The 27,453-nt window shown below is 40.4% G+C and overlaps 1 protein-coding gene across 1 annotated transcript in view; it reads right to left on the minus strand.

The window, feature by feature from the left end:
- Positions 1 to 17,134, minus strand: part of THEMIS (thymocyte selection associated) — a 140,624-nt gene extending 123,490 nt beyond the window's left edge. Inside the window, exon 1 of the mRNA XM_073627227.1 lies at positions 16,967 to 17,134. Within this exon, the coding sequence (XP_073483328.1) occupies positions 16,967 to 17,057 (91 nt within the window). The 5' untranslated portion in view covers positions 17,058 to 17,134. The remainder of the gene's footprint in view (positions 1 to 16,966) is intronic.
- Positions 17,135 to 27,453: the final 10,319 nt, after the last annotated feature.

Raw genomic sequence — 27,453 nt, forward strand, 5'->3', positions numbered from 1 at the left:
TCCCCAAACACTTTTTATGACAATAACTTGCATATAAGCCTTTAAAATGAGCACTTTTGATTATTCATGTTCGTGTCCCATAGACTTTAATGGTGTTCACGTGTTCAAACAAATTTTTTGCCTGTTCGCATGTTCTGGATGCGAAGCGAACTGGGAGGTGTTCGGCTCATCCCTATTTGCCAGTACCGTATGCTGAAAAACAGCCCCACACCATGTTTCCACCTCCAAACTTCACTGTTGGTATAGGGGTGTTTTGGAGTGATGTGCAGGGCCATTTGCTCTCCAAACATGATGTGTATTATGGCATCTAGGGATGGGCCGAACACCCCCTGGTTCGGTTGGCATCCAGAACATTCGAACAGGCAAAAAATTTGTTCGAACATGCGAACACCGTTAAAGTCTATGGGACACGCACGTGAAAAATCAAAAGTACTAATTTTAAATGCTAATATGAAAGTTATTGTCATAAAAAGTGTTTGGGGACCTGGGTCCTGCCCCAGGGGACATGTATCAATGCACAAAAAAGTTTTAAAAACATTGTACTCCAACCATTTCAACCAAAAAAGTGATAAAAAAGGTTAAAAAAAACCACACACACAGCTTAGCAGAAGTCCTTTAATAAAAAAAAATTCCAGCAATGTAATCCTTCTACGATCCACGGACGACACAGCCTCCTCCATAGGAGGCACCCGGGAGAATGACGCGCGACTCAGATTTTTTGGGGGGAACCCCACGCCATTTTTTTTTTAAATTTTGGCGCAGAGTTCCCCTTAATATCCATACCAGACCTGAAGGGCCTGGTAATGGAGTTTTGGGGGACCCCCACGCATTTGAAAAAAAAAAATTTTCAATGACTTTCAAGTGTATTGTTGGGACCGACAATTCATTAATAGCCGGCACTAGCGCTAGCACTTTTAAATGACTTTTTTTTCCTTTAGAAATGTCATTTTGCTCTTGGACTGTTATAAACACGAGAAACATGCAATACTTTACAGGCATACTATAGAAACCCCCCAGGTACGAAATTTAAAGGAATATTACACTTTTATTGTTTCACTTTAAGCATTATTAAAATCACCGCTCCCGAAAAAATGTCCCTTTTTAAAACTTTTTTTGCATTGATACATGTCCACTAGGGCAGGATCCAGGTCCCCAAACACTTTTTATGAAAATAACTTGCATATTAGCCTTTAAAATTAGCACTTTTGATTTCTCCCATAGACTTTTAAAGGGTGTTTTGCGGCTTTCGAATTTGCCGCGAACACTCCAAATTGTTCGCTATTCGGGAAACGGGCGAACAGCCAATGTTCGAGTCAAACTCATTTTCGACTCGAACAGACAGCCCATACCTAATGACATCCAAAGAGTTCAATTTTGGCTTTATCTCACCAGACTATATTCTCCCAGTATTTCACAGGCTTGTCTAAATGTTGTGCAGCAAACTTTAAAAGCTTCAACATGCTTTTATTCAGCAATGGAGTCTTGTGTATTGAGCGTGCATACAGGCCATGGCAGTTGAGTGCATTACTTATTGTTGTATTTGAAATAATAGTACCTGCCAATTCCAGGTCTTTCTGAAGCTCTCCACAGGTGGCCCTTGGCTCTTGAGAGAGCTCTTTGCTTTTATCCGTCATGAGATGTTTCTTGTGTGACACCTTGGTAATGAGACACCTTTTTATGGGCCATCAGTTGAAACTGAACCAGCTGATATTAATTTGCACTGACAAGGGACAAGATTGCTTTCTAATTACTGATACATTTCAGCTGATGTCTTGCCTTTCCATGCCTTTTTGCACCTCCCTTTCTTCATGCATCCAATCTTTTTCCCTGTTTCATTCTATTTTCTTGCACATAACTTCATTTCTGAACTGATTTGTTTTGGTTTCTTTGTATGTATGGATTGCATGGTTCGTTGTCGACATGTGGTGAAAAATTAATGTCAATAGCACCTTTAGAAACATATTTATCTAGAAAACTGGTGACATGTTCAATACTTATGTTACCCTCAGTAAGTAGTAAGTAGAGTCATAAAAAACATAATTATTTAGTAATACTGTAGCAAAAGATCAGTGCTTAAAGCGGATTTCCACCCAAAAGTGGAACTTCCGCTCATCTGGTTCCTCCCCCCCTCCAGTGCCACAATTGGCACCTTTCAGGGGGGAGGGGGTGCAGATACCTGTCTACTACTATATCTTATTTAATATGTGGGTTTTGTACCAGGATACAGTTCATACAAACAGGTACTTCAGGAATATATCTTTGAACAACAGTATTGGGATATGAGCTCCTGTACACTTAGTTTTCTTTCAGTCTTTGTTCTAACATTTACTCCAACAATCTGTGGCTTCTTGCTCAATAAAACATAAATGTATTAATCAAACCAAAGGCTTATTTTAGTTGATAATAGAGACTGAGTGGAAAAGTTTTTAATACCTGTCAGGTTTTTATTGGAAAGCTTTTTTCTCATTTTCTGTTCCTGTGACTACATATGAGGCTTGGAGATTTTCCCAACAGTAATACAGACAGCAATAAAAGCCTACTAGAGGTCATAACCCTTTCCCCCTTATGCTCTAAAAAAGCCTGTAACAGAGTCTGTATCTACTATAGAAAGTTTTTTCCCCCTTTCTCTTCTGGAGACCACCCAGGAATTGAGAAGAAGTCTGCTTAAAAACTTGACACGAATACAAACTTGACACTGTTTCTCTACTCTGCCCAAGACTAAAAATTAGGACAAAATTCCACTTTAATCTTGTTCTTGAGTGACCATACATTGTACTCCAAATTAGCTGGCCTTATGTTATGACATTATCTAAGGAATCCAGTTTCTAGTCACAAATCATATTAAAGAAAGAATTTAAAAGAGCTACAATAATATGCAAGATACGATTTGCAAAAGGAACCATTCAAATTTCTGAATCACTGAGAAAAGAGCTTTACTCACCACCTTATTGAATAAACCCAGGGCCACTGATAAGGCAGTAGAACCAGCCCTCCTGTACTGGGCCCGGGCTCTATCAGTTCAACAGGGTGCCCAGGCATGGCACCTGACAAGCAGGAGGGCCAGCTCACTCATTGGGTTTTACACCCAAACCACACCCCCAGACTCACAATTGAACATGTTCTAAGGGCTCATTCACATAGTATTCTGGCTGTGTGAAAGAGTGGATTGTTGATGGGGATGAAGTCACTCTGTTACGCTGCAGGTCCTAATTTAACAGATTTAGCAGGAATTTTATAAGTCATGTTGTGTTTGCTAATAATGATTTTAGTGTATTTTTAGCAAAAATATTGGCTTGATGATTTCTAGGGGGCCCCTATCAAATAGAAATCACAGTGGGCCCATACAGCCTAACAGCAGCCCTGAATATACCCCCTTATTTTTACCACTGCCCCCTATCACAGTGGACCTTTTCATGTTGTTATTTTTTGTTCAAAACAACTGTTATACATCCGTTTAAATTTAGAGGGAGAAATGTTTTTTTTTGGATTGTGGTTTCCTGGTAGGGGAGGATGAGGGAACTTGGGAAATGTTGCTATGTCATGGTAACAATGATGTGCAGGGGTGACACCTCACTAGTTTTGACTTTTGCTTTCCTCCTGCTGGAGGTTTCTAAATGTGCATGTTTGGCTGGGCAAATGTCTTGGATTGTTTTTTTGTTTTGTTTGTGTTTTTATTGTATTGAATTTTGTTTTCTTCTTTCTTGTTGCACTACAGTGTTTTTTTACACTGTTGTATATAACAGTAGGTATATTTGACAATGACTTAAACTACATCATTTATAAAAAAAGATTTGATCTGTGCCCAGCTCATATAGCCTGTAGCCCATAGTTGAAAGTTTAGGAAACACCAATTTATTCCACGAGGGCAAATAAAATGGGTCATAATCCACATATCCAAATGCTTACTAAGCTATTAGATTATTCATACTATACAGGTTGCTACATCGGTACATAATAGTGTTCTGTGTTATTTGTTGTTTCAGGTTAGAAAGAAACAGAATAATTATTTACGTGCAAGACGTCATGATGTACACCCAGCAAACAGTTTCTTACTAAAAGTTCATGTCAGATATATATAGATCCAAAAAGAACTTTCATCTTTTTTCTCAAGTATATTTTTACATTTTACCCTGCTACTGTTTCCACACTTATAAATGAATAGCAATCTTAAAGTATTTGTAACCTTAAAAAAATAAATTATCGGTCTCTTTAAGGTATTCGTTTTTTAATAAAGATATTGTAATCGTGGTGGCAGTGCAAGCAGATAGCGTGCCTACATCTTCCGCGGTCAGGTTAAAGCCAGAACCCCCTCCTCCATTGGTTGCTATTGAAGAGCGGTCACGTGACCTGCACATTTACAGCCTAATAGATATCTACATGCAGGTTTTTTGTAACTGTAACCAAGCATTAATGAAATGTATACTGTACTAGAATTTATTCAAAAATGCTTTTATTAAAAATTAACTTCACAACTAGTTTAACATCAACAAGGGCTTAAAAATGTTTTCGTTTAAACTGATTTGGTTTAAAATGAATATGTTCATTTTATGTTTTTGTTTCATTTCATAACAGTCTGTTTTTGAGTTTATATTTGTGGTTTATGATCTTTATCTTTAAGTCGGCAGAAGGGTCTTTGGCGAAAACAAGCAGGGAGAGGTAATGAAGCCAACAGGGTATAGACAGCTTCCTTGACTTCACACACTTAAAAATACACAATGCATTCTGTCAGAGACAGCAGACTACACATCACCTTATCCTTTCATATTTTATTTCACACATGGTGGTGTAGAAGCCTTATCAAATAACCAACCACTGGTAAGCACTGTGCTTGTTGTATTACTCGCTTCTCTATACATGAGCTTGTTCAAGAGATTAATAAATCTGTGTAAGTCAGGGAATACCATGCTTAGCAACACTGTGAAACTTCACCATTCATCCAAATCTGAATCACAAACCATTTTAGGATGATAAAGCATAAATATTAACAACTTTCTATACTTGGCAACACTGGAAACCTTACTATCCATGCAGGTACAAATCCCAAACTGTTTGTGAATTATAAAGCATAGTTATTAGCTATACTGATCGCGAAAGCTGTTAAGAAAATATTCATTCCAAACTTAAATTCAAAAAGAAAATCTCGCTCTCACACTCTTTCACAATATACAGTATGTACTTTTTAGCTAGACACCATAAAACACTATTTATGAAAGCTGTTGAGATAAAAACCCATAAGAGTAGGTAAGATACCGTATGCCATAAAAAGTATGTACTTTTAGATCATACAGAATCCTAAAAATCTTTATCTATCTCTCTTTTCTCTCTCAGTCCTTGCTGTGCTGGCTCTCATGCCCGCGATCGCCTGTGGCCGGCAGCAATCGCGCCTGCCAGCCACGCGCATCGGGTCCCCCACCGTGCAGCAGGCACGCGTGGCCTCTGGTGGCTCTTAAAGGGCACAGTTTACCCATACGGGGTTTCGCCCAGCAGAGCCATTCTGCTGATGTATTTCGGCATGAGCCGGTCAGCAAGCGGTTAAAATAGAGTTTGTAGTGCTAAATATGCCTGTTTTTCTACGGCAACATAGAGCCAGTTCAGTTTATTGCATCCACATTTCTTTGCTCATAAAGCTGATTGCAGTTTTTTTTTTTCAGTTCATTTGTAAGTAAAATGTTGACATTTGCAATACACCTTTTAGCTACAAAAGACACAAAAGTAGAATTATGTGGATGTTAAAGTGCATGGCAAATTAGGCCCACATTGTACACATCAATATACAAGGGCATATACTGTTTACCAAAGCACCGTGAGAGAAACCTTGGCTCAGCAGACAAAAAACTATTTACATTTTAAATTTTGATTGAACACAAATGCATTTCACAAAGCGTTTGGTACCCCAGCACTTCATGTTCCTGATATGTGCCTGCTGTACCATGTACTGGCATGAAAAAAACTGAGTTAGACTTACCGGTAACTTTATTTCCAGTAGTCTTCCAGGACAGCCCTTGAGAGATGGAGCTCCTCCCATTACCACAGTAAACACATTGCCCATTCAGTTCAAAAAGGCAGTCCATCAGGAATATGGTCAGTCACCAGCAAGAACCGAAGGACCGAACTGAAAAATATAGTCAGAACAGGCAATACCATCAATGCACAATTTCAAGGGTGGGATCATGCTGTCCTGGAAGACTACTGGAAATAGAGTTACTGGTAGGTCTAACTTCGGATTTCCCCAGTCGTCTTCCAGGACAGCCCTTGAAAGGATCCCCAAGTACTCACCAGATTGGGGGGACCACAGCTTGGAGGACTTTCCTCCCAAAAGCCTTGTCCTGACTAGATAAATCTAGCCAATAGTGTATTGAAAAGGTGGTAAAGCTTGACCGCGTAGCTACCTTGCATATCTGCTTCGGGGTGGCACCAGCTTTTTCCGCCCAGGAAGCAGAAAACACCCTTGTGCAATGCGCTTTGACAGCCTTAGGAGTTTCTCTATCCAGAACTCTGTACCCCTCTGTAATGGCCAATCTCATCCATCTGGCTAATGTTACTTCAGAGGCCTGCCAACCTTTACGTTTACCAGAAAATAAAACAAAAAGCGTATCTGATATCCTAAACTGTCTGGTAGCTTCTAGGTAAGCTAAAAGGCATCTTCTAACATCCAACACATGAAATTCTCTTTCCTTGTCATTTGTGGCGTTTTGACAGAAGGTAGGTAGAACAATGTCCTGCGATTTGTGAAACTTAGACGCCACCTTAAGAACAAAACTAAGATCCGTTTTTAAGATGACTCCATCATCAAAGATTTGGAGGAAAGGATCTCTAGAAAGAGCCTTCATTTCACTCACCCTGCAAGCTAAAGTGATAGCAACTAATAGAACCATTTTCCGAGTAAAGAGGCTTCTGAGATTGGCTCAAAAGGTGCTCTAAGAAAGGCTCTGAGAACTACTGATAAGTCCCAAGTTGGAGTCTTGTGTATTTGAACTGGTCTGTATTTTGCGATGGCTTTGTAGAATCTTGAGATTCTTTATGTTTTGCACAAAATTGTTTGTTGTTATGGCTTCCCACTGTTGGAGAAATCGTTTCAATCATCCTCCCACCGCAAACCTGGCGTCACTGGGGTTTTGACGGTTAAAAAGGATACCTTCCCTGCCTTTTCCCCTATGCCCCGACCAGTGCTTCTTGGGCCTAACGTCATTTCCTGTTTTTGGGGTTTCCTTTTGGGGATGAAGTTCCTGTAACTTTGAAGTTCCTGCACTGGCCACGTGGTGGCCAGTGCAGGTTTTAAATTGGCCATGGACGCATCCCAAGCCCTCTTTAGGACTATATCCATTCTCCTATCCATATGATAGTTTAGGTGTCCCATGTCTTCAAATGCTCCAAATGGCTTCTGGATGTTCATAAAAAGGGAACTGTCTCTTTAAGGAATTGGAAAAAAGGTCTTTTTTTTTTAATCAGGTTTAGACCACTCCTTAAGAATTAGATCTGACAGGATCTAATGGACTGGAAAAACTCTTGCTTTCTTTTTCCCCAGACCCTGATACATCATATCATGTCTGGATAATTGCGCCTCTTCTTCTTGGATTTCCAGAGCATCATAAATTGCACCTAGAAGGTCATCTACTTCCCCCAGAGATAGTTTATACTCTGCAGACTTGTTAGACTCAGCTTGCACTTCCCCTTTATTTGAATCTGAGTCTGAAGATGCTGGCCCGACTACTGTAGGGCTCTGCTCCCTAGTCTCCAAAGGCTCTACTGAATTTGAGCTTGCAGAGATGGGAGAGGAGGGTACACTTACAGCTGCACTGCCTGCGGCCTGACTACTTAAGGCTGTTGGTGTGCTTGCTTCAGAGATAAACTTCCTGAAGGATTTAAACCTGGAAGCTACCTCATCCTTAAATGAGTTGAGAAATTTGGCCATGGGGGAATCTGCCTCGGATTTTAGCAAATTAGCAATGCATTGCTTGCATAAGGCTTTGGTGTAGCTGGAAGAGAGTTTAGTCCCACAGTTAGGGCATTTCTTCCTGCTTTATATATCCTCCCTGGAAGCCTCTTTAACCTGAAAAACAGAATGGATGAGGAGAATAAGCCATCAAGGTTCCCAGCTAACACACCCCTCTGCACTTAGCCAGTAGCCTACCTTGATCTGGGACGGTGAGGACCCACCACAACAAAGGCACATTACAATATTGCCCAGTAGCCTACCTGTTCCTGGCTGGTGCCTAATTTCCCTGGAATATCCTGGAAAAAAGCCTCCATGGTTCCCCACTGTTCCGGTTCTCGTCGCTGCACCTGTACTCCGGATGCTGGCTGGGATAAGGCGCACAGTCTGGCTCTCCCCTTCCTCCCTGCACCTCAGATCCAGAAGGCCTCAGCGCACTGCGATGTCACTCAGCCGGAAATGACACTAAGTGTCTCTGGCCCGGGGAATGTGTGGCATGGCCTGGAGGCCTCCTCTCTGCTAATGCGGCCCCAGAGGATTGAGCCGCCAGGGGAACACTGCTCGATTCCCCTGTGTGGGCCGAGCAGCCTAGGGCCGTCACAAATCACTGAGAATGTCATCACCCACCACTGACCCTCGCCGGGTACTGGAGGGAGGCGGGAGCGGGTCTGCTCCACTCAAGCTGGATGGTGCCCGTGACCAAGGACATGGGAGAGGAGGGATAGTGTCCCAAGCTGCCGGTAATACCTAGTGCCCCCAGCCTGGCCTTCCCCTGCTTCCATCCTCCCGGGGAGTCCCTGAGAGATGGAGTCCTCTCCCAAAAAACACAAAAATGGTCTCTCAGCAACATGCCTCCTCAGACGGAGGAAACACAAATGACTGACAATGTTCCTGAGGGGCTGCCTTTTTGAACTGAATGGGCAATGTGTTTCCTGTGCCAATGGGAGGAGTTCCATCTCTCAAGGGCTGTCCTGGAAGATGACTGGGGAAAGCATCCTGTTTTCTTTGTATCCCTTTCTTTAAGTGAAATCCCTGGTGTTCCTGCCAGTCCCTCACAGTTAAAAACTGAGCACACTAAGTAGGAGAACACACCGTGGTCAGTTCTCTAGCTATGCTGGGAATTCAGTGTGCTCTTCTCCAATGATCGGACTTGTCCTGACACCCCCCCCACAGCCATTCACTGGTAAGCTCACCGTGCTTCTTCTTCTCCTCCCCCCAGCTCTTATGCAACTGAGAACAGAGTATATGTGATTGCTTATAAAAAAAAAGAGAAAAAGAGTATTTATAATATTTATAATGTTTTTTTTTATATACTATACAAAAATGTTTTGCCTCTAATTTTGATTTTAAATGTAATAGGTTGTTTTACAAGGTGATCATTTACAAACACTTTAATTATATCAGTGAAAAAATTCCATTTTATTTGAAAATGTTTTTTATTGGAGACTAAACTGATTTTATGAAAGCAGTCCCTTACATGGTTGCCCTTAGAAACCTGTACATTTTGTTCTGTAAATGTTCATGAAAAGATTTAATCTCCCATTTCCTTGAATAACAGCATTTGCCTTATATAAGGAAAAATAGGAACATATCCCAAAGCAACCATTAACAGACCTCCATTTTAAAATTAACCAAATGGCTGCTTTGGGAGTTTTGTTTCCGTTTTAGAAATTATCATCATTTAAAAAAGTATTTGTTAAGTGATGGTGTCACAACCTAACAATTACATTTATAAAAAGCTGAAGGTGATTTAGACTGCACCCAACTTGTCTAGACCAAGATATGTATGATAATAGATTTTTCCGCAAACAAAAAATTAACTACAAGCAACAATTTTCTTTTCCTTTTCTACTAACACACTCAAACTCTAAGGTTTATTTTAAAAATGTTTTAGGAAAGCCAGGAAGGATATGATAAGAAAGAGATAGAAATCAACTATTCACATAGGAAACCACATATGACAGGTCATCATAGATTAAATCTAACAGATGACTCTAACCAAACAGCAAGCTGCATATATTAAGAAGCTCCATGGCATACGATGATGTTCTTGTGCTCATATTCAGTGCATATTTATAATTCAAATACTTGATAATATACAGACTGATACTGTGTCCACCTATACATCCAATCTTGTCTCTCTAATACATGCCTCAAACAATTATAATGTTCAAAGTCCAACTGTAATAACGTTGATAATGAAAGTGGCAGTTTTTCTGAAACTTTTTGGACAACCCAATGTGAATTTTTAAAAATATTATTAAAAGTTCACAGCAGGTTTTCTTTTAGCATCTGAAAAAAAGGCAGACCACGTGATCTGGTAAGGTTCTACAGGCTTGGAGACCATAGGTTCATTTTCTAAAGGATCAGAGAATGTTCAGTTAGCAAAGTGAAGTGGTGGTCACCCAATCACCTGCAGGTGACGTCTCAATTCAAAGTTATTGTTGGAGTTTTCTCCTTGTCACCAACACATTATTTTTTGTCTAGTGAGGCAGCCCATCATAAAGCAGGTAAAATAGGAATGTGTGAAAGATAAATGGATTGGCCAAGTTTGGCACTGCTGAAAAAGTCAGTGCTTTATTTGATTAGACTGGCTTGACATTCAGGTAGAGCTGAGGCATTGAAAGATACAACCAGTATGTGCAGGCTATCTACTTGTTCGTCATACCTGTCAGAAGCTATTTTTTGGTTGGTAAAGTGACATAGTCACTTTAAATAAACAGAATTTTGCTTTAAGCAATGCTTCTCTATGCTAAATGGACACTCACAATTTCTTTAATAAACCAACCATATTGGGTGCATTAGGCAGAAAAAAGTGTACACAAAAACAATGCATGCACAGCACACCAAAGTACAGTAACCAAAGCAACAAACTATAAATGATTTTCTACCAACCGTACTGCATTTTGAGCTTTAGAACTGTTCTATGCTTATTAAAGCATCATCCTGTTAAAAGTTTTCTGGTTGTCCAGGGTCATTTTTAAATAGAAAATGTAATTTTATTACAAAAATTGTAGGCACTTGTGAAAAAATACTGTTATGTGAAGATGCTTTCACAGATAATGCAATAAATATTTTCCATTTATCAATTACCAAACTGCCCTGGGTTTGGTTTGAGAAGGTTTCGGCCAACTTCAGAGAAGTTTAGAAGTTGAACCCGAATCCCACTGAAGTCAATGGGAGCCAAATCTATCAAACTGAAAATGCCCATTTTCTGGGATAATAGGCAAGGGGATGTAAAGAAATAGTGTGTGGGGTGGGTACTGCCCTGGGAAACATGTACCAATGCAAAAAAATAAATAAATAAATAAATTCCATTCACTCAGGAGCAGTCATTTTTTTAATGCTTAAGGTGAAAAATTGAAAATGCCTGATTCTTTTAAATACAGTGTATCCGAAAAGTATTTACAGCGCTTCACTTTTTCCATATTCTGTTATGTTACAGCTTTATTCCAAAATGGATTAAATTAATTATTTTCCTCAAAATTCTACAAACAATACCCCATAATGACAACGTGAAAGGAGTTTGTTTGAAATCTTTGCAAATGTATTAAAAATAAAAAACAAAAAAAATCACAGTATAAGTATTCACAGCCTTTGCTCAATACTTTGTTGAAACACCTTTGGCCCCAAATACAGCCTCCAGTCTTTTTGAGTATGATGCTGCAAGCTTGGCACATCTATTTTTGGGAAGTTTCTCCCATTCTTCTTTGCAGGTCCTCTCAAGCTCCATCAGGTTGGATAGGGAGCATCGGTACACAGCCATTTTTCAGATCTCTCCAGAGATGTTCAGTCAGATTCAAGTCTGGGCTCTGGCTGGGCCACTCAAGGACATTCACAGAGTTGTCCCGTAGCCACTTCTTTGTTATCTTGGCTGTGTGCTTAGGGTCATTGTCCTTTTGGAACCTTTGCCCCAATCTGAGATCCGGAGCACTCTGGAGCAGGCTTTCATCAAGGATATCACTGTGCATTGCTGCATTCATCTTTCCCTCATTCCTCACTAGTCTCCCAGTTCCTGCCACTGAAAAACATCCCCACAGCATGATGCTGCCTCCACCATGCTTTACCTTAGGGATGGTATTGGCCAGGTGATGAGCGGTGCCTGGTTTCCTCTAGACATGATGCTTGCCATCAGGGCCGTCTTTAAGGCAGGGTGAAAGGGACAGCTGCCCTGGGCCCTGTCATTGTTGTGGGGCCCAAAGCAGCTGCCTCATACTTAGCAACTATCCCAGTTTAAATTCCCTTGTCCCTTGAGGTTTTAGTCCTGTGTCCTGATATCTCAGTTTGAACTTCTGTTACTAATGCTGCCCAGCTCTGCCTTATTGTTGTGTACAGATGACTCACCTGCAGACCCTGTGTTTACATGTAAATACCAGCATTGATATGTAAATAGCGATGGCATTCATATGTAAATAGCGGTGGACCAGCATTATTGATATGTAAATAGAGGTGGTATTCATATGTATATAATGCCCCCCGGGATCATATCCATCACCACCTATACTGAATGCTGCCCACTGAGGAGGTAAAGGGACATGCTTGAAAGTCCTGCCTACAACTGTGATCATTAAGCCTAACATCAGCCTGTTCTGCAAAGGTAAGCAAATTAGTGGGGAGGAGGGTAGTGTGGGGTGTGCAGAGGTAGGCAGAGAAAAAATTACAGTTTGGGGTGCACAGGTGAGCAAGGAGGGGATGCATGGGGGTAAGGAAGGTGGGTGCAAAGATGAGCAGAGGAGGCAGGTAGAGTTAAAGGAGAGGGGGATTGGAGTGGAGAGGATGAGGAGGGGGGTTGGTGTGCAGAGGTTAGCATGGGTTTTAGGATGCAAAGGTGTACTGACAGGGTGGATAAATATGTAGGTCATGTGTAGGGCAGCCCATGCATTTCAATAGGCTGCTCTATGCGCTACAAATACAGAAGAAACGCCCAAAACCTTTTCCAAAATCACACGCTCCAAGCGACATGTCAGCAGATGTGTGAGGGTGTCATTAACAATTAAAGGGCAGCACGTTTCTGTGGTGTCAGGAAAGCGATTTTGCATGCGTTCCTAAAACACACAAATGTGAACACAGGCTAAATGTCTCAATTACTTTGGTGGTCAGTGTAAATCTTCTCATTACATTGGTGCTTGGTGTAGAATCCTTTCATTCACACTAGTGGCTAGTATGAATGCCCCCCTTACATTGGTGGTAAGTGTAAATCCCTCCTCACATTGGTGGTTACTGTGAATGCTTCAATTACATTAGTGGTCAGTGTAAAACCCTATTACATTGGTGGCCAGTTTCGAAACTCCTCTTTAGATTGGTAGTCAGTATAAAAAAAAAAAAATCAGCATTGCTATTGATCACACCCTCCCCTCCCCCAGCACTGTCTATTAATGGGCCCCCTCACCTCCCCAGTCCATTGTGTGCAGGCAGTGAGGAGATGATGTGCTGTAACCTCTAGCAAGTAAGCAGTAATGATGTGCAGTAACCTATAGCAACCAATCAGTGAGCAGTATTGATGTACAGTAATCTCTAGCAACCAATCAACAAGCAGAAATTATGTGCTGTAACCTCTAGCAACCAGTCAGTGAGTGGTAATGATACACTGTAACCTCTGGCAACCAATCACAGTCGGATCTGATTCAGTAAACTGATTTTGAGTCTAGCTGCTTTTTATTGTATGCCTCAAAGCAGGTGGAGAGCGAAACCGCATGGAGGGGTGGGGGGCCCCAAATTTTTTTTTTGCCCAGGGTCCAATCAATATTAAAGATGGCCCTGCTTGCTATTCAGGGCAAAAGAGTTCAACCTTTATTTCAGTAGACCAGAGAATTTTGCTTCTCATGGTCTGAGAGTCCTTCAGGTTTTTGACTTGACAGACTTTTGGCAAATGCCAGGTTGGCTGTCATGTGCCATTTACTAAGGAGTGGCTTCAGTCTGGCCACTACCATACAGGCCTGAGTGCTGCAGAGATGGTTGTTCTTCCAGAAGGTTCCCCTCTCTCCTCAGAGAAAACTAGAGCTCTGTCAGAGTGACCATCAGGTTCTTGGTCACCTCCCTGACTAAGGTACTTCTCCCCCGATCGCTCAGTTTGGCCGGGCGGCCCGCTCTAGGAAGAGTCCTGGTAGTTCCAAACTTCTTGCATTGACAGATGGAGGACACTGTGCTCATTGGGACCTTCAATGCTGCAGACATTTTCTCTACCCTTCCCACGATCTGTTCCTCGATACAATCCTGTTTTAGAGGTCTACAGACAATTCCTTGGACTTCATGGCTTGGTTTTTGCTCTGACATGCAATGGTAACTGTGGGACCTTATATAGACAGGTGTGTGCCTTTCCAAATCATGTCCAATCAATAGAATTTACCACAGGTGGACTCCAATCAAGTTGTAGAAACATCTTAAGAATGATCAGTGGAAACAGGATGCACCTGAGCTCAATTTTGAGTGTCATGGCAAAGGCTGTGAATACTTATGTACATGTGATTTGTTTTTTATTTTTATTAAATTTGCAAAGATTTCAAACAAACTTCTTTCACATTGTTATTATAGGGTATTGTTTGTAGAATTCTGAGGAAAATAATTAATTTAATCCTCTTTGGAAAAAGGCTGTAACATAACAAAATGTGGAAAAAGTGAAGCACTGTGAATACTTTCCGGATGCATTGTAACATGCCTGGAGGTGTTCTAATCCTCTCTGTGACAGGGTTCATATCAGCGATGTACAGAAATGCTGCAGCAGTACTAACATTTACAAAGGAAAGTGTTTTTAAAACTGCTGACAAATTGCCAGTGGGGATTCCCAGTAACATCAATGGTTCCCAAGGATGCAGAAAGTGCAAGCACCCTTAGCTTCCTTGGAAACCAGTGACAGAGGGAAGCTATCATATATAGAAGCAGTAGAAATACCCCTTCTAAATACTGTATATGATTTTCGACTCTCGTGGAACAGGGGGCCAAACAGGTAAAAGTTGGGACCTAACCACCAGTTCATCCCTATTAACATAGTTACACAGTTTGTCAGGTTGAAAAAAGACACAAGTACATCTAGTTCAACCAATAAAAACCTACAACCCACAAAGTGCACAATCAAAATAAAACTAAATCAAATTATTATTTGGTTTCTCCACCCTATACCTTTAAAACAGAATCAATTCTATCAGGTACACTTGCACACATTTAGGGATTTCGCAGGTATATGGTCTAGTGCACGATTAAACAATCAAGTCAAACAGGTGCTAATGACTAAGAATATAACGTGTACATTAAATACAACCAATAAATCAAACAAAATCAGCTGCGTAGGTTGGGTAAAAATTGGGTTAGAAAAAGTACTCTACTAACATAGTTGAGGTCATTGAGGGCAGTTCATTGTAAAAAAAAATCTCATACAACGGCAAGACTGAGACCAGCAATAAGATAGAATTTTCATATACAAAACTATAAACATCTTAGAGGGTTTGGTAAGCCCAGTTATACACTGAAGACCAATTTACACATTCTAATAAACTTTTCTTTAATACTAGAGATATAAAGGTTTACAAGAAAACAATGTGGCATCTTCAACAGTAGGACATGGGGGTTCCCAAAACTGGCCCCAGGGGATGCATTGTTTTAAAAAATGTATTGAAGTTATAATTGTTCCTTAATTTAAAATGGTCATTATTGGGGTTTTTATCACTCAAAACAATATTTCTATTGCAGTGCTAAAGTATAACCACAAACAATTAGACCATGGACACTTAGATCTAAACTTGTTTTACAGAATACAAGTCAGCTAGCTATGTAATTCAAAGGTTTTGGGTAGAAAACGGTGAAAGAATGTGAAATCTCTAATATAGGGATTTTAATAAATTTACCAAATGACCAACTTGAAGTGGCAGATGCAGAAGCTGAATACTTCTGAAGCAGATTTAAAATTTCCACAAAAAACTCCAAACGGACCTATTCAGAATATTTGTCTTGAATCTAATATCAACTGTGATAATTCGAAAGTCCTTGTTTGAAATAAATGTTTTGTTAAAAATCAATTCCCGAGTTTCCTTTTCTTATTATAGTCTTTAAAACAATGTGATGTAATCTTGTTGCTGGTGACAACTTGCAAATAGATTGGTAATTTTCCTTAACTGCCTCATTACCTTGAAGGTTGAACAAGGGAGGAGATAACCTAATGGGTCAGTAGTCCACCCAAAAAATTATAGAATGATTCAATCACCTGCAGGCTTCTTATATTGCGCACACAACTCAAGCAACTGCATTTTACATAATGCAAATAAGTGCTGGGGGACAAATGCAGGTCAGTAGACCTGCGAACTGCATAAAGCATTTGCCACATTTTTTTTTATTAGAGATCAGTTTTGGATATGCTTACCTTCTAAAATATTCGTTTTGGATAGGCTTACCTTCTAAAATTTGATTATTCTTAGAAATTCAAATTACAGACTATTGGAAAGCAAAATACAATAAAGAAGAAAAATAAAATGTCAATCTTTGTAAAAAAAAAAAAAAAAATTTGAAAAAAACACCAAAAAAAGTTTGTTACTGTGGTTGTACTTTTTTTTTTTATACAAATTTTTTGGTGGTACAATGGAACAAAGTTTAAAACAAACAATAACTAGTTTGATATTGTTTCTTATTTTATACTGAGTTACAAGCTTTATAATTTAATAAAACTATAAGTAAAAACTCTGCACTTAGTGTAACAAATTCAAAATAAAAATACAAAAAAAATTCTATTTGAATAAGACTGAAAGCTTTCACCTTGTAAGGCTGTGACTGATCTAGCAGACATCCGCTATAAATATAAAGCAATTAAAAGTCTTATATTTTTGAAACACCATGCATCTCTACTAACAAGCTTTAGAAACGTTAACATCACATTTCCGGAGATACCTAATTTTCTAGTTTACTTCATTGAAACTTATTTAAAGACCCATTAAATGTGCAATTATAAAGCCTATTAAACTCCTACTGCAGCGTTTCTATTCCATTTGGTAATCCCACATGCTATTATATGTTAGCCGAAGTACCTGCTTAAAGCAATCATGGTATTACCTTCATGATAAAATCCAGACTGAATTTGCAGGATCCTGGGAAGGGTTTTAAGGTCCAAGGCCTGAAAGAATTTCTGTAGCGTAGCTGTCATCTTGGAAGACAAGACATGCAATCAGCTACAAATTGTATTCTGAAAGAGTGGAGGTGTAAATTATCCAGCTACAGAGACTGTTCTTAGTTTTTCTGGGTTACACACAGGAAGAGGTTTTATTTGTCACAAAGAGAAGCTCAGTTCCTGTTCTCACCTACCTCAAAAACACAGAGAGCTTTGTTCAGACACCTGCAAGTAGCCAAGATCCTGCTCAGAATATCTTGACCTAAACACTAAATATAAATAGCACTCTATACTAGGCAAGGCACACATGATGGACTCTATATCCAATCATTATAGGGCCATCTGGATATTCAGATTCCATTATAGCCAGTCACACTACTACACCTAACTACACCACTCTAATTAAATATCTAATGCTGCATTGTAACTAGGGATGAGCCCACCGTTTGAGTCGAGCACATTGTGTGTTCCTTTTCTCTAAAACAAACCGAACATATGGGGCGTTATTGGAGCATCCCATAATGCACTGAGATCGCAGTGCATTTCTGTATGATGCTTTGGCAAGTCACAGTGTGCTCTGCTGAGAGAGCCATAATTGGCCAAAGGCAGGGTGCCTTTGGCCAATCATGGCTCAGGGGGACTAAGTCCATGTCCCACACTATATAAGGCCGCTTACAGAGCGGTCGTGTGTAGTGTTGTTGGCGTGGACAGAGAGACAGCTTGAGTTAGATTAAGCAGGCAGGTTATTCAGTTAGTGGCAGTGTATTTAATATATATATATATATATATATATATATATATATATATACATACACAATCAGTCTCTCACAAAAGTGAGTACACCCCTCACATTTTTGTAAATATTTTATTATATCTTTTCATGTGACAACACTGAAGAAATGACACTTTGCTACAATGTAAAGTAGTGAGCGTACAGCTTGTATAATGATGTAAATTTTCTGTCCCTTCAAAATAGCTTAACACAGCCAATAATGTCTAAACTGCTGGCAACAAAAGTGAGTACACCCAACCAAATTGGGCCCAATTAACAGTTTTCCCTCCCCGGTATCATGTGACTCGTTAGCGTTACAAGGTCTCTGGTGTGAATGGGTCTCAGGTGTGTTAAATTTGGTGTTATCACTCTCACTCTCTCATACTGGTCACTGGAAGTTCAACGTGGCACCTCATGGCAAAGAACTCTGAGGATCTGAAAAAAAAAGAGTTGTTGCTCTACATAAAGATAGCCTAGCCTATAAGAAGATTGCCAAGACCCTGAAACTGAGCTGCAGCATGGTGGCCAAGACCATACATGGGTTTAACAGGACAGATTCCACTCAGAACTGGCCTCACTATGGTGGAACAAAGAAGTTGAATGCATGTGCTCAGCGTCCTATCCAGAGGTTGTCTTTGGGAAATAGACATATGAGTGCTGCCAGCATTGCTTCAGAGGTTGAAGCGGTGGGGGTCAGCCTATCAGTGCTCAGACCATACGCTGTACACTGCATCAAATTTGTCTGCATGGCTGCCATCCCAGAAAGAAGCCTCTTCTAAAGATAAGGCAAAAGAAAGCCTGCAAACAGTTTGCTAAAGACAAGCAGAGTAAGGACATGGATTACTGGAACCATGTCCTGTGATCTGATGAGACCAAGATAAACTTATTTGGTTCAGATGGTGTCAAGCGTGTGTGGCGGCAACCAGGTAAGGAGTACAAAGACAAGTGTGTCTTGCCTATAGTCAAGCATGGTGGTGGGAGAGTCATGGTCTGGGACTGCATGAGTGCTGCTGGCACTGGGGAGCTACAGTTCATGCCAACATGTACTGTGATATACTGAAGCAGAGCATGATCCCCTCCTTTCGGAGACTGGGTCGCAGGGCAGTATTCCAACATAACGACCCCAAACACACCTCCAAAACGACCACTGCCTTGCTAAAGAAGCTGAGGGTAAAGGTGATGGACTGGCCAAGAATGTCTCCAGACCTAAACCCTATTGAACATCTGTGGGGCATCCTCAAACGGAAGGTGGAGGAGCGCAAGGTCTCTAACATCCACCAGCTCCCTGATGTCTTCATGGAGGAGTGGAAGAGGACTCCAGTGGCAACCTGTGAAGCTCTGGTGAACTCCATGCCCAAGAGGGTTAAGGCAGTGCTGGAAAATAATGGTGGCCACAGAAAATATTGACACTTTCGGCCCAATTTGGACATTTTCACTTAGGGGGTGTACTCACTTTTGTTGCCAGCGGTTAAGACATTAATGGCTGTGTGTTGAATTATTTTGAGGGGCCAGCAAATTTACACTGTTATACAAGCCCTACACTCAGTACTTGCTACATTGTAGCAAAGTGTAATTTCTTCAGTGTTGTCACATGAAAAGATAAAAAAATTTTACAAAAATGTGAGGGGATATACTCACTTTTGTGAGATACTGTGTGTGTATATATACACTCCTGTTGTCTTAGGATTTTTATTATGGACTTATTACATCCAGAACAAGTGATGACTACCGATACTGGGATCTAGAAATGTGAACTGTAGAGATGGAGAGTTTAAAAGTTTTTTTTTTCTCAAAGAGTTTTTTTATTTCACACATAAACCATTATTCTAGGTGTGGCTGAGTCTCATATTCTCAACTGGCCACAAGGGGCCATCTGTTGTCTTATGAGGTTATGTGAAATCTCTATTAATAGCTGTAAAATATTGTAATTGTGAATATATTTCATTTAGCTTGTATCCATGTAGGGCGTGCAACATAGCTTCACAGAAGTGTCTGTTAGACAGACAATTTGGTGCCTAAGCTTGTGTATCAAACAATGGGACCCAAATCTCATTGTTCTACACAAATACTCACTTTAAAGGATCCCATGTTTGAATATGTAATGAGGGGCCGTGGCCAGTCCGTCATGTATACTTAATTTCCCTGAAAATGTAATCTACTTAGAAGGTTAAATTTCCTGCTCAAAATAGACTGGGACAAGGATTTGCATTAAAGGCGGTCCTTACCCAGGATTAGAGAGGCCCACCAATCAGAGCCATGCCATGTCAACCAATAAAGCATCAGCCTGTAATGATATACGCAGACTAGATGGGAGGGAAACACACACACTCTGGTGGAGCGGTCACCCAAATGGAACCTTTGTGGGTCATAGCCTGGTAACTATTGGAACTAAATATGTTTATTTTATGTCTTTTCTGTCCTACTGTTTGTAGATTAAGGTTTTAAGGAATATACTCTGTATTCCTTCATGAAATCCATGATTTTTACCTTTTTCCTGTGCAATTAGATAAATTGCTGTGTATTAGTCTAGGCCTACTTTACTATATACCAATAGATTTTTCTAATTGCTCAGGAAAAGGGTAAAAATCATGGATTACATGAAGGATTACAGAATATATTCCTTAAAATTGGCAGTCATGTTTCACAGCAGGGCCTGTTCCTGAGCCAAACAAGAGTATCTGTGAGGGGTTACAGTGTTGTGGCACCACCACCCAAGGCCCAATTTTTCTGCCCCTGTTTAACAGGGGCATGTAATTACAACTTTTGATATAATATTTCACAGCAGGGCCTGTTCTAGCACCCAACACGAGTATCTCTTAGGGGTTACAGTGTTGTGGCACCACCACCACCACCCAAGGCCCAATTTTTCTGCCCCTGTTTAACGGGGGCATGTATTTATAACTTTTGATATAATATTTCACAGCAGGGTCCGTTCTAGCACCCAACACGAGTATCTCTTAGGGGTTACAGTGTTGTGGCACCACCACCACCACCACCTCCTAAGGCCCAATTTTTCTGCCCTTGTTTAACAGGGGCATGTAATTACAATTCTTGATATAGTATTTCACAGCAGGGCCAGTTCCTGCGCCCAAGAAGAGTAACTGTAAGGGCTTACAGTGTTCTGGTACCATCAACACCTAAGGCCCAATTTTCTGCAGAGTATATAGGGCAGGCCATATAGTATATATACTGCTGTTCAGAGTATATAGTTCCTGGGGGACCCAAATGCCATTTTTTTTTTAAATTTGGGTGCGCGATTCCCCTTAATAGCCATACCAGACCTGAAGAGCCTGGTATGGATTTTGGGGGGGACATCCACGCCATTTTTTTTTGGTATTTCTAGCATTTTTATCTATATTATTGGGGGGGGGCATCCGCACCATTTTTTTTGCTATTTTTGGCATTTTTATCTATATTGCCGGCATCCGACAATACATTACAGCCGCGAGCAGTTTTAAATGACATTTTTTCCTATAAACATGGGAAAGATGTGCTATTTTACATGCATACTAAGGACACCCCCCAGACACTATATTTAAAGGAATATTTCATTTTTATTGTTTAACTTTCAGCATTATTAAAACCACTGCTCCCGAAAAAAGTCTGTTTTTAAAACTTTTTTTTTGCATTGATACATGTCCCCTGGGGCAGGACCCAGGTCCCCAAACACTTTTTATGGCAATAACTTGCATATAAGCCTTTAAAATTAGCACTTTTGATTTTTCATGTTCGTGTCCCATAGACTTTAACGGTGTTCGCGTGTTCGGACAAATTTTTTTGCCTGTTCGCATGTTCTGCTGCAAACCGAACCGGGGGGGTGTTCGGCTCAGCCCTAATTGTAACAACTGTTTTGACATCATCTGAGATATCAGCAAAATGTTTGCATTCAGTTGTTCATTTATGCCATTGCTGCATAGTCTAATATAGCCACAGTTATTTTATGTTTTAATAAAATATTTTTTTCCTCATCAAACTCTGCAAATGCCATACTAAGAATAAGCTTTACATTTTTTATATTTTCAATGACGTATGCAGATTTTCTCTCTTAACCACTTTTGCTATTTAGCACTGTGATACTTTAACTGCTTTAATACAGGGCACTTTTACCCCCCTTCTGCCCAGGCCAATTTTCAGCTTTCAGCGCTGCCAATTGTGCAGTTTTATCATTTTGTTTCCCACAAATAGAACTTTTTTTTGGTGGTGTTTAATCACTGCTTTTTTTTTGTTTTTTGCTAAAAAAAAAGTTTTTGTCAGTAAAATTTGAAAATAAGTAATTTTCTCCTTTACTGATCTGCGCTGAGGAGGCTGCACTGCTGTGGCGGCACTGATATGCCGCACTGATGGGCACTGATAGGTATCGAGGATAGGCAGCACTGAAAGGCAGCACTAATGGGCATTGCTGGGACTGCACTGATGATCAGTGCCCTAATTATGTGTACAGTCTCCTCGCTTCACACTTTGTCAGTGTAAAGTGAGGAGAGCCTGTAAAAGGCACTTACGTGTTTACATGTGATTGGCTGTGATTGGACACAGCCAATCACATGGGTAAAGAGCAACATCGTTTGCTCTTTACCGAGATGGGGGTCGCGCCATATCACAGGGACATAGCGCGACTACTATTAGTGCTCAAGAATGGTGACACTGAGACAATGTCATATGAACGAGAAAAAGAGAGACTTCCACCATGTCAGAAAAAGTGTGGTGGTCCCATCCCTAGTTAGATATACCAAGAAAAAAAGTACCCCCTGGATGGGACTTTAATAGACCACCAACACTGGGTAAATGTAAACAAAGTTTATTGCACAAATATGAAACAATAAGACAGGTTTGTATATATAAATGTAAAAAAGACGTATAACGTCTAGTGGTGCATATAACAAAGCAAAACACAAAAACAAACAAAATGCAAAAATGACACTGGTACTCTCCAATGGGTAAAATGCCCTAATACCCAACGCGTTTCCGTTTTTTTACACCTTCGTCAGGGGTATAGGATGGAGAATGGTCACATGTATTAGCTCAATTGAAGCGATTCCATATCAGGAGCTTGAAACAATTCAAAATATCAGGAGAAGCACAGGGCGCCATTCAGAAAAATTGTTGGCTTGGAGAAATCTATTCCCACACATTAGTGTGATGATAGGTGTGTGATAATGATCAGATTTTGGCTGTTTGTTTTAAAAGCCTGTAAAGCATTGCACCAGTGATCAGCAGATCACAGGTGCCATGCAGGACTCCTGCGGACTTGTCAGTGTATCTGTTTTCTCATACCATGTACAAGCAAGCAGATACTGACAGGAAGAACTACCATAGAGCTCAACAGCGCAGTGGTAGTTCTTCGAGAACTACATGCCAACAACCGTAAAGGCTGTTAGGACTTGTAGTTCCTCATTCATAGGGGACTATGATTGAATGAATTGGCCGGGCAGAGCCCCATATGGCCACGTTAGTTTCACAGAGTGACAGAGGGTGCCTGAAGAAGATGCCCGCCAACTGTCACTGGGGGGGAATGGCTGCAGCTGCAGGAAGATGTTACATGTTCCACCCTAAATACGGATGGAGCAAGTAACATGTTCCAAAAGTTTAACTTATCTTTTAACTGGTAGTTGAGCGGTCATGCAACATGGTACCCAAATTACATTTATGTAATATTTTTCAAACAAATTGTCAGGGCTGGGCTCAGATCACCCTTCTCAGTGCTCAGGTTGCTCAGCTGTTGGTTAAATGCCAGCACTCATCGTTCCACAGTGGCTCACCTGGTGTTCATTTCCTGCTCATCAGTCCAGCCCATAGCCAGCCCCTTCTGGCTATTTAAACTGCCTGTCTCATTCATTTAGTGCCTTTGCCTTGGTCGACATATTTAGAGACTCTCTTCTGTGTTCCTGTTAAAGACTTGCCTGGCTGACATCCCTTCTGGTTCCTGATCCTGTCTGCTTCTGACTACGCTGATCTCTGGCTTTCTGATTTTCCTGGCTTGTTCTGACTACCCGATTTGGCTACCGAACCCTGGCTATGTTTTGACTACATCTACTATTTGTACTATTTTTACCACTTCAATAAAAGGTGTGATATTTTACTGCATTTTCTGTCTCTGTCTGTTTCATGGTTCCTGACAGTAGGCGAAGGCCATGAATTCAGAAGAGGAAGGCAATCCACCTTGTGGTAATATTTTTTACAGGGTAAACAAGCAGGATCACCGCATGGATCAGTTTGCCATAGTGTTACAGATGCTCCTGATTTGCACTGCTCACCTGGATCCTCCCACTGTGGCCGTTCTGGTACAACCTGTGTTGCAGGCTGTCCCTGCTGCTGTTCTAGTCTCTGTGCAAGCACCCGCCTCGAATATTACCTCTATCAGAGGCATGTCTGGTTCCACTCAGCTTCTCCAGCGATTTGGGGGTGATCCAGTTTAATGCAGAGGTTTTCCCAACCAAGTTGGGATATACTTTGAGATGCTGCCCCAGGTGGTTCCCTCGATAATGCAGGGGAATAAAAAACACAAGGGAGCCCCAATAGTGTAATACTATTTAAACCAGTAGCTTTATTAGGTAAAACAAAGGTACTCACATAAAAACAAACAATCTTGTTCCTATCTCCGACGAGCGGCGGGCTCGTAATACTATCACAGCATGTAAAGCCTGTCCTGTCCTTACGCGTGACGTCACACCACGTGACTTCATCAGAGGATAAGTACAGGCTAGAATCTTGTCTTTAAATAGTCTTATAATGGGCGCTAATGAGCGGCCATTTTCCCGGAGTCCTATAGTTAACATTACAGCGGCCATTTTCCTGGGGATCGTACGGCGCGGCCATGTTTGGGTGTACTGTGCGCCCGCCCATACTATATATCAGCTGATCTAAGCGGCCAATTAGGTGGGACATCCCTTATCTCCACTCCCGTACTGTCAGCAAGGAAGGATAGAGTGACTGGTGCTCGATCCATCTCTGTCAGGAGGAGTTTTATGTGACAGATGTATGGAGAGGGAGGTAGCAGACTGCAGGGACATCATTAGTATAATAAAAAGGTCAAAATAGACTACTAAAACTAATTTCTAAAAGAACTTAAAAACCTACTAAAAACAGGCATTGTTTGCCATTATAAAAGGGAAGATTATAACTCATTAAAAGGTATATAACCCATATCTACATAGAGAACGAAAAATAGAAGGGACAAGCGCTCAATGCTGTCATAGGTAAAATATAACACAAGGTAATAAGGTAAATATCAGTCACATGAATTTGTTCCTTTGAGAACCATAAAGGATAAATAGATAAAATCATAGATCATAGATCAAATATAATAAATCAATTTAACACAATAGGAGCAATAAGCAATGGGCTGATAAGGCAAAAACGTACTGATAAATAAACCCCAAAATAATGGGACTACATTGAGATACAGGAGAGGGGAACTCAATTAGTAGGGGAATCCTCGCGTAATATCCGAATATGCCTTAACTGAAAGATTTAAAATTCTAGGAAAATCCTAGCATAGTATCTAAATATGTCCTGACTGAGAGTTTTAGAATCGCATGAGAATAGTAGTGCTAATCCGATGTGGTAAAATTAAAAATCACTAAGGAAACAATTGAGGTCGAATTCAATATTTAGGCCACGAGGTGAGAACGTATCAAGGGTAAAAATCCATTTGGATTCAAGTTTACTCAAAGTTCTCACCTTGTGGCCCCCCCGCCAGTGTTTGATATACGGTGTAATACCCCAGAACTTCAGGTGGGTGGGATCCCTATTATGGTGCATCAAAAAATGTTTGGAAACGCTGTGTTTATCATAGCCGTTTATGATGTTTTTAACATGTTCTTTGATGCGGACCCTCAACGGTCTTTTTGTACGGCCAACGTATTGGAGACCACAACTACATTCGAGGGGGTATACCGCTCCTTCGGTGTTGCAACAAATAAAGTCCTTTACCTTGTAGGTATCTCCAGTGCTCGTGGAGGTAAAATTGAATACTTTTTCATTTGGGCGTTTAGTCCTTAGACACGCAAAACATCTTTTACACGGAAAAAAACCGTTACCGGTAAAAAATGAAAAAGGTTTCTTCGGTGGGTCAACAACATTTTTAACTACTAGATCTCTGATTGTGGGTGCCCTCTTGTACACAAATTTTGGATATTTCGAGAGAATCTCATACAGCTGTCTATCTGCCAGTAGGATATTCCAATGGCGCTTAATGATCCTTTCGATTCTTTTATGTTGCACATTGAAGTCTAAAACTAACGGTATACCTTCAAGTGGGTTACTTTGTATCTCCTTATCTTTAATTAGTTCTTTCCGATCCATACTTGCAATTTCAGTAATTTTAGAATTAATGAATTGGCGATCGTAGCCTTTTGAGATAAACCTCTCTCCCATCTTTTCAGCTTGTTCAAAAAATGTCTCAATCTTCGTGCAATTTCTTTTGATCCGCATTAATTGGCCCTTTGGGATATTAAAAATCCAGTTTTTATGGTGACAACTCTTCGTTGGGAGGTAGCTATTCCTATCTACACTCTTAAAGTGCGTTTTCGTGCAGAGTCTAGATTTCTCTAATGTAATCTCAAGATCAAGGAAGTCAATTTTGTTCTTACTCATGTCCCAAGTTAATTCAATATTCCTGTCATTAATATTCAGTTTTTTCAAAAATTCTGTTAGTGCGTTTTCTTCACCGTCCCATAATATAAAAATATCATCGATATACCTTTTGTATATCACTAGTTCTATCGGACGATTATTAAAGACATTTTCCTCCTCCCATTTTGCCATAAAAAGGCCCGCTATACTTGGGGCAAATCTTGCTCCCATGGCAACACCCGTTTGTTGATGGTAATAGGTCTTGTTGTACCAGAAATAGTTATTCTTGAGACTAAATTCAAGACATTTTATCAGGAACTTTCTCTGGATGCATGGGAGATCCGTATAATTCCTTAGGCCCCATTTTGCGGCCTCACAAGCTCGATGGTGGGGGATCACCGTATATAAGGATGATACATCCGCTGTGGCCATAACGCATGATTTATCACCTACTTGAAAATTTTCGATAATTTGCAACATCTGTTTAGTGTCTCTTAGGTACGCTTCTGTCTTCTGCACTGCTGGCTGTCAATATATTGTCCCATCCTCGAGGTTAGTGAGTCTATACTGTTGACTATCGGCCTCTGAGGTGGGTCAGTTCTGTTTTTGGGAATTTTTGGTAATAGATATATAACCGGTGTGCGGCAGGAGTCTGGTATAAGAAATCTTGCTTCTTTTTTATTCAATACCAGTTTTTTTACACCTAAATGTACAATTTGTTCAAGTGCTTTCCGACAGCTGAATACAGGATTCTTTAGTAACTTAGTGTACGTCTTTGTATCATCTAGCATCTGAGTCATTGATTTGTGGTACTGCTCTTTTGAGAGGATCACAATCCCACCTCCCTTATCTGCTGGTCGGATCACGATATCTCTTCTTTTTATCAACTTCCGGATACCATTTTTTATAAACTTAGGATCTTCTCTCTTTTTTACCTTCAGGTCCTTGACTTCATCTAAAACAATTTTTTTAAAAACATCAATATGTTTGTTATCTTTGATCGGGGGATTAAAAATAGATCTGTTCCTTAATGAGCTATGTGCAATTTCATGTTGTGTAGGCACTACCGTATTTACTCTCGGGGGATTT

The sequence above is a fragment of the Aquarana catesbeiana genome, linkage group LG04, assembly GCF_042186555.1.
Source record: "Aquarana catesbeiana isolate 2022-GZ linkage group LG04, ASM4218655v1, whole genome shotgun sequence".
Taxonomy (NCBI): domain Eukaryota; kingdom Metazoa; phylum Chordata; class Amphibia; order Anura; family Ranidae; genus Aquarana; species Aquarana catesbeiana.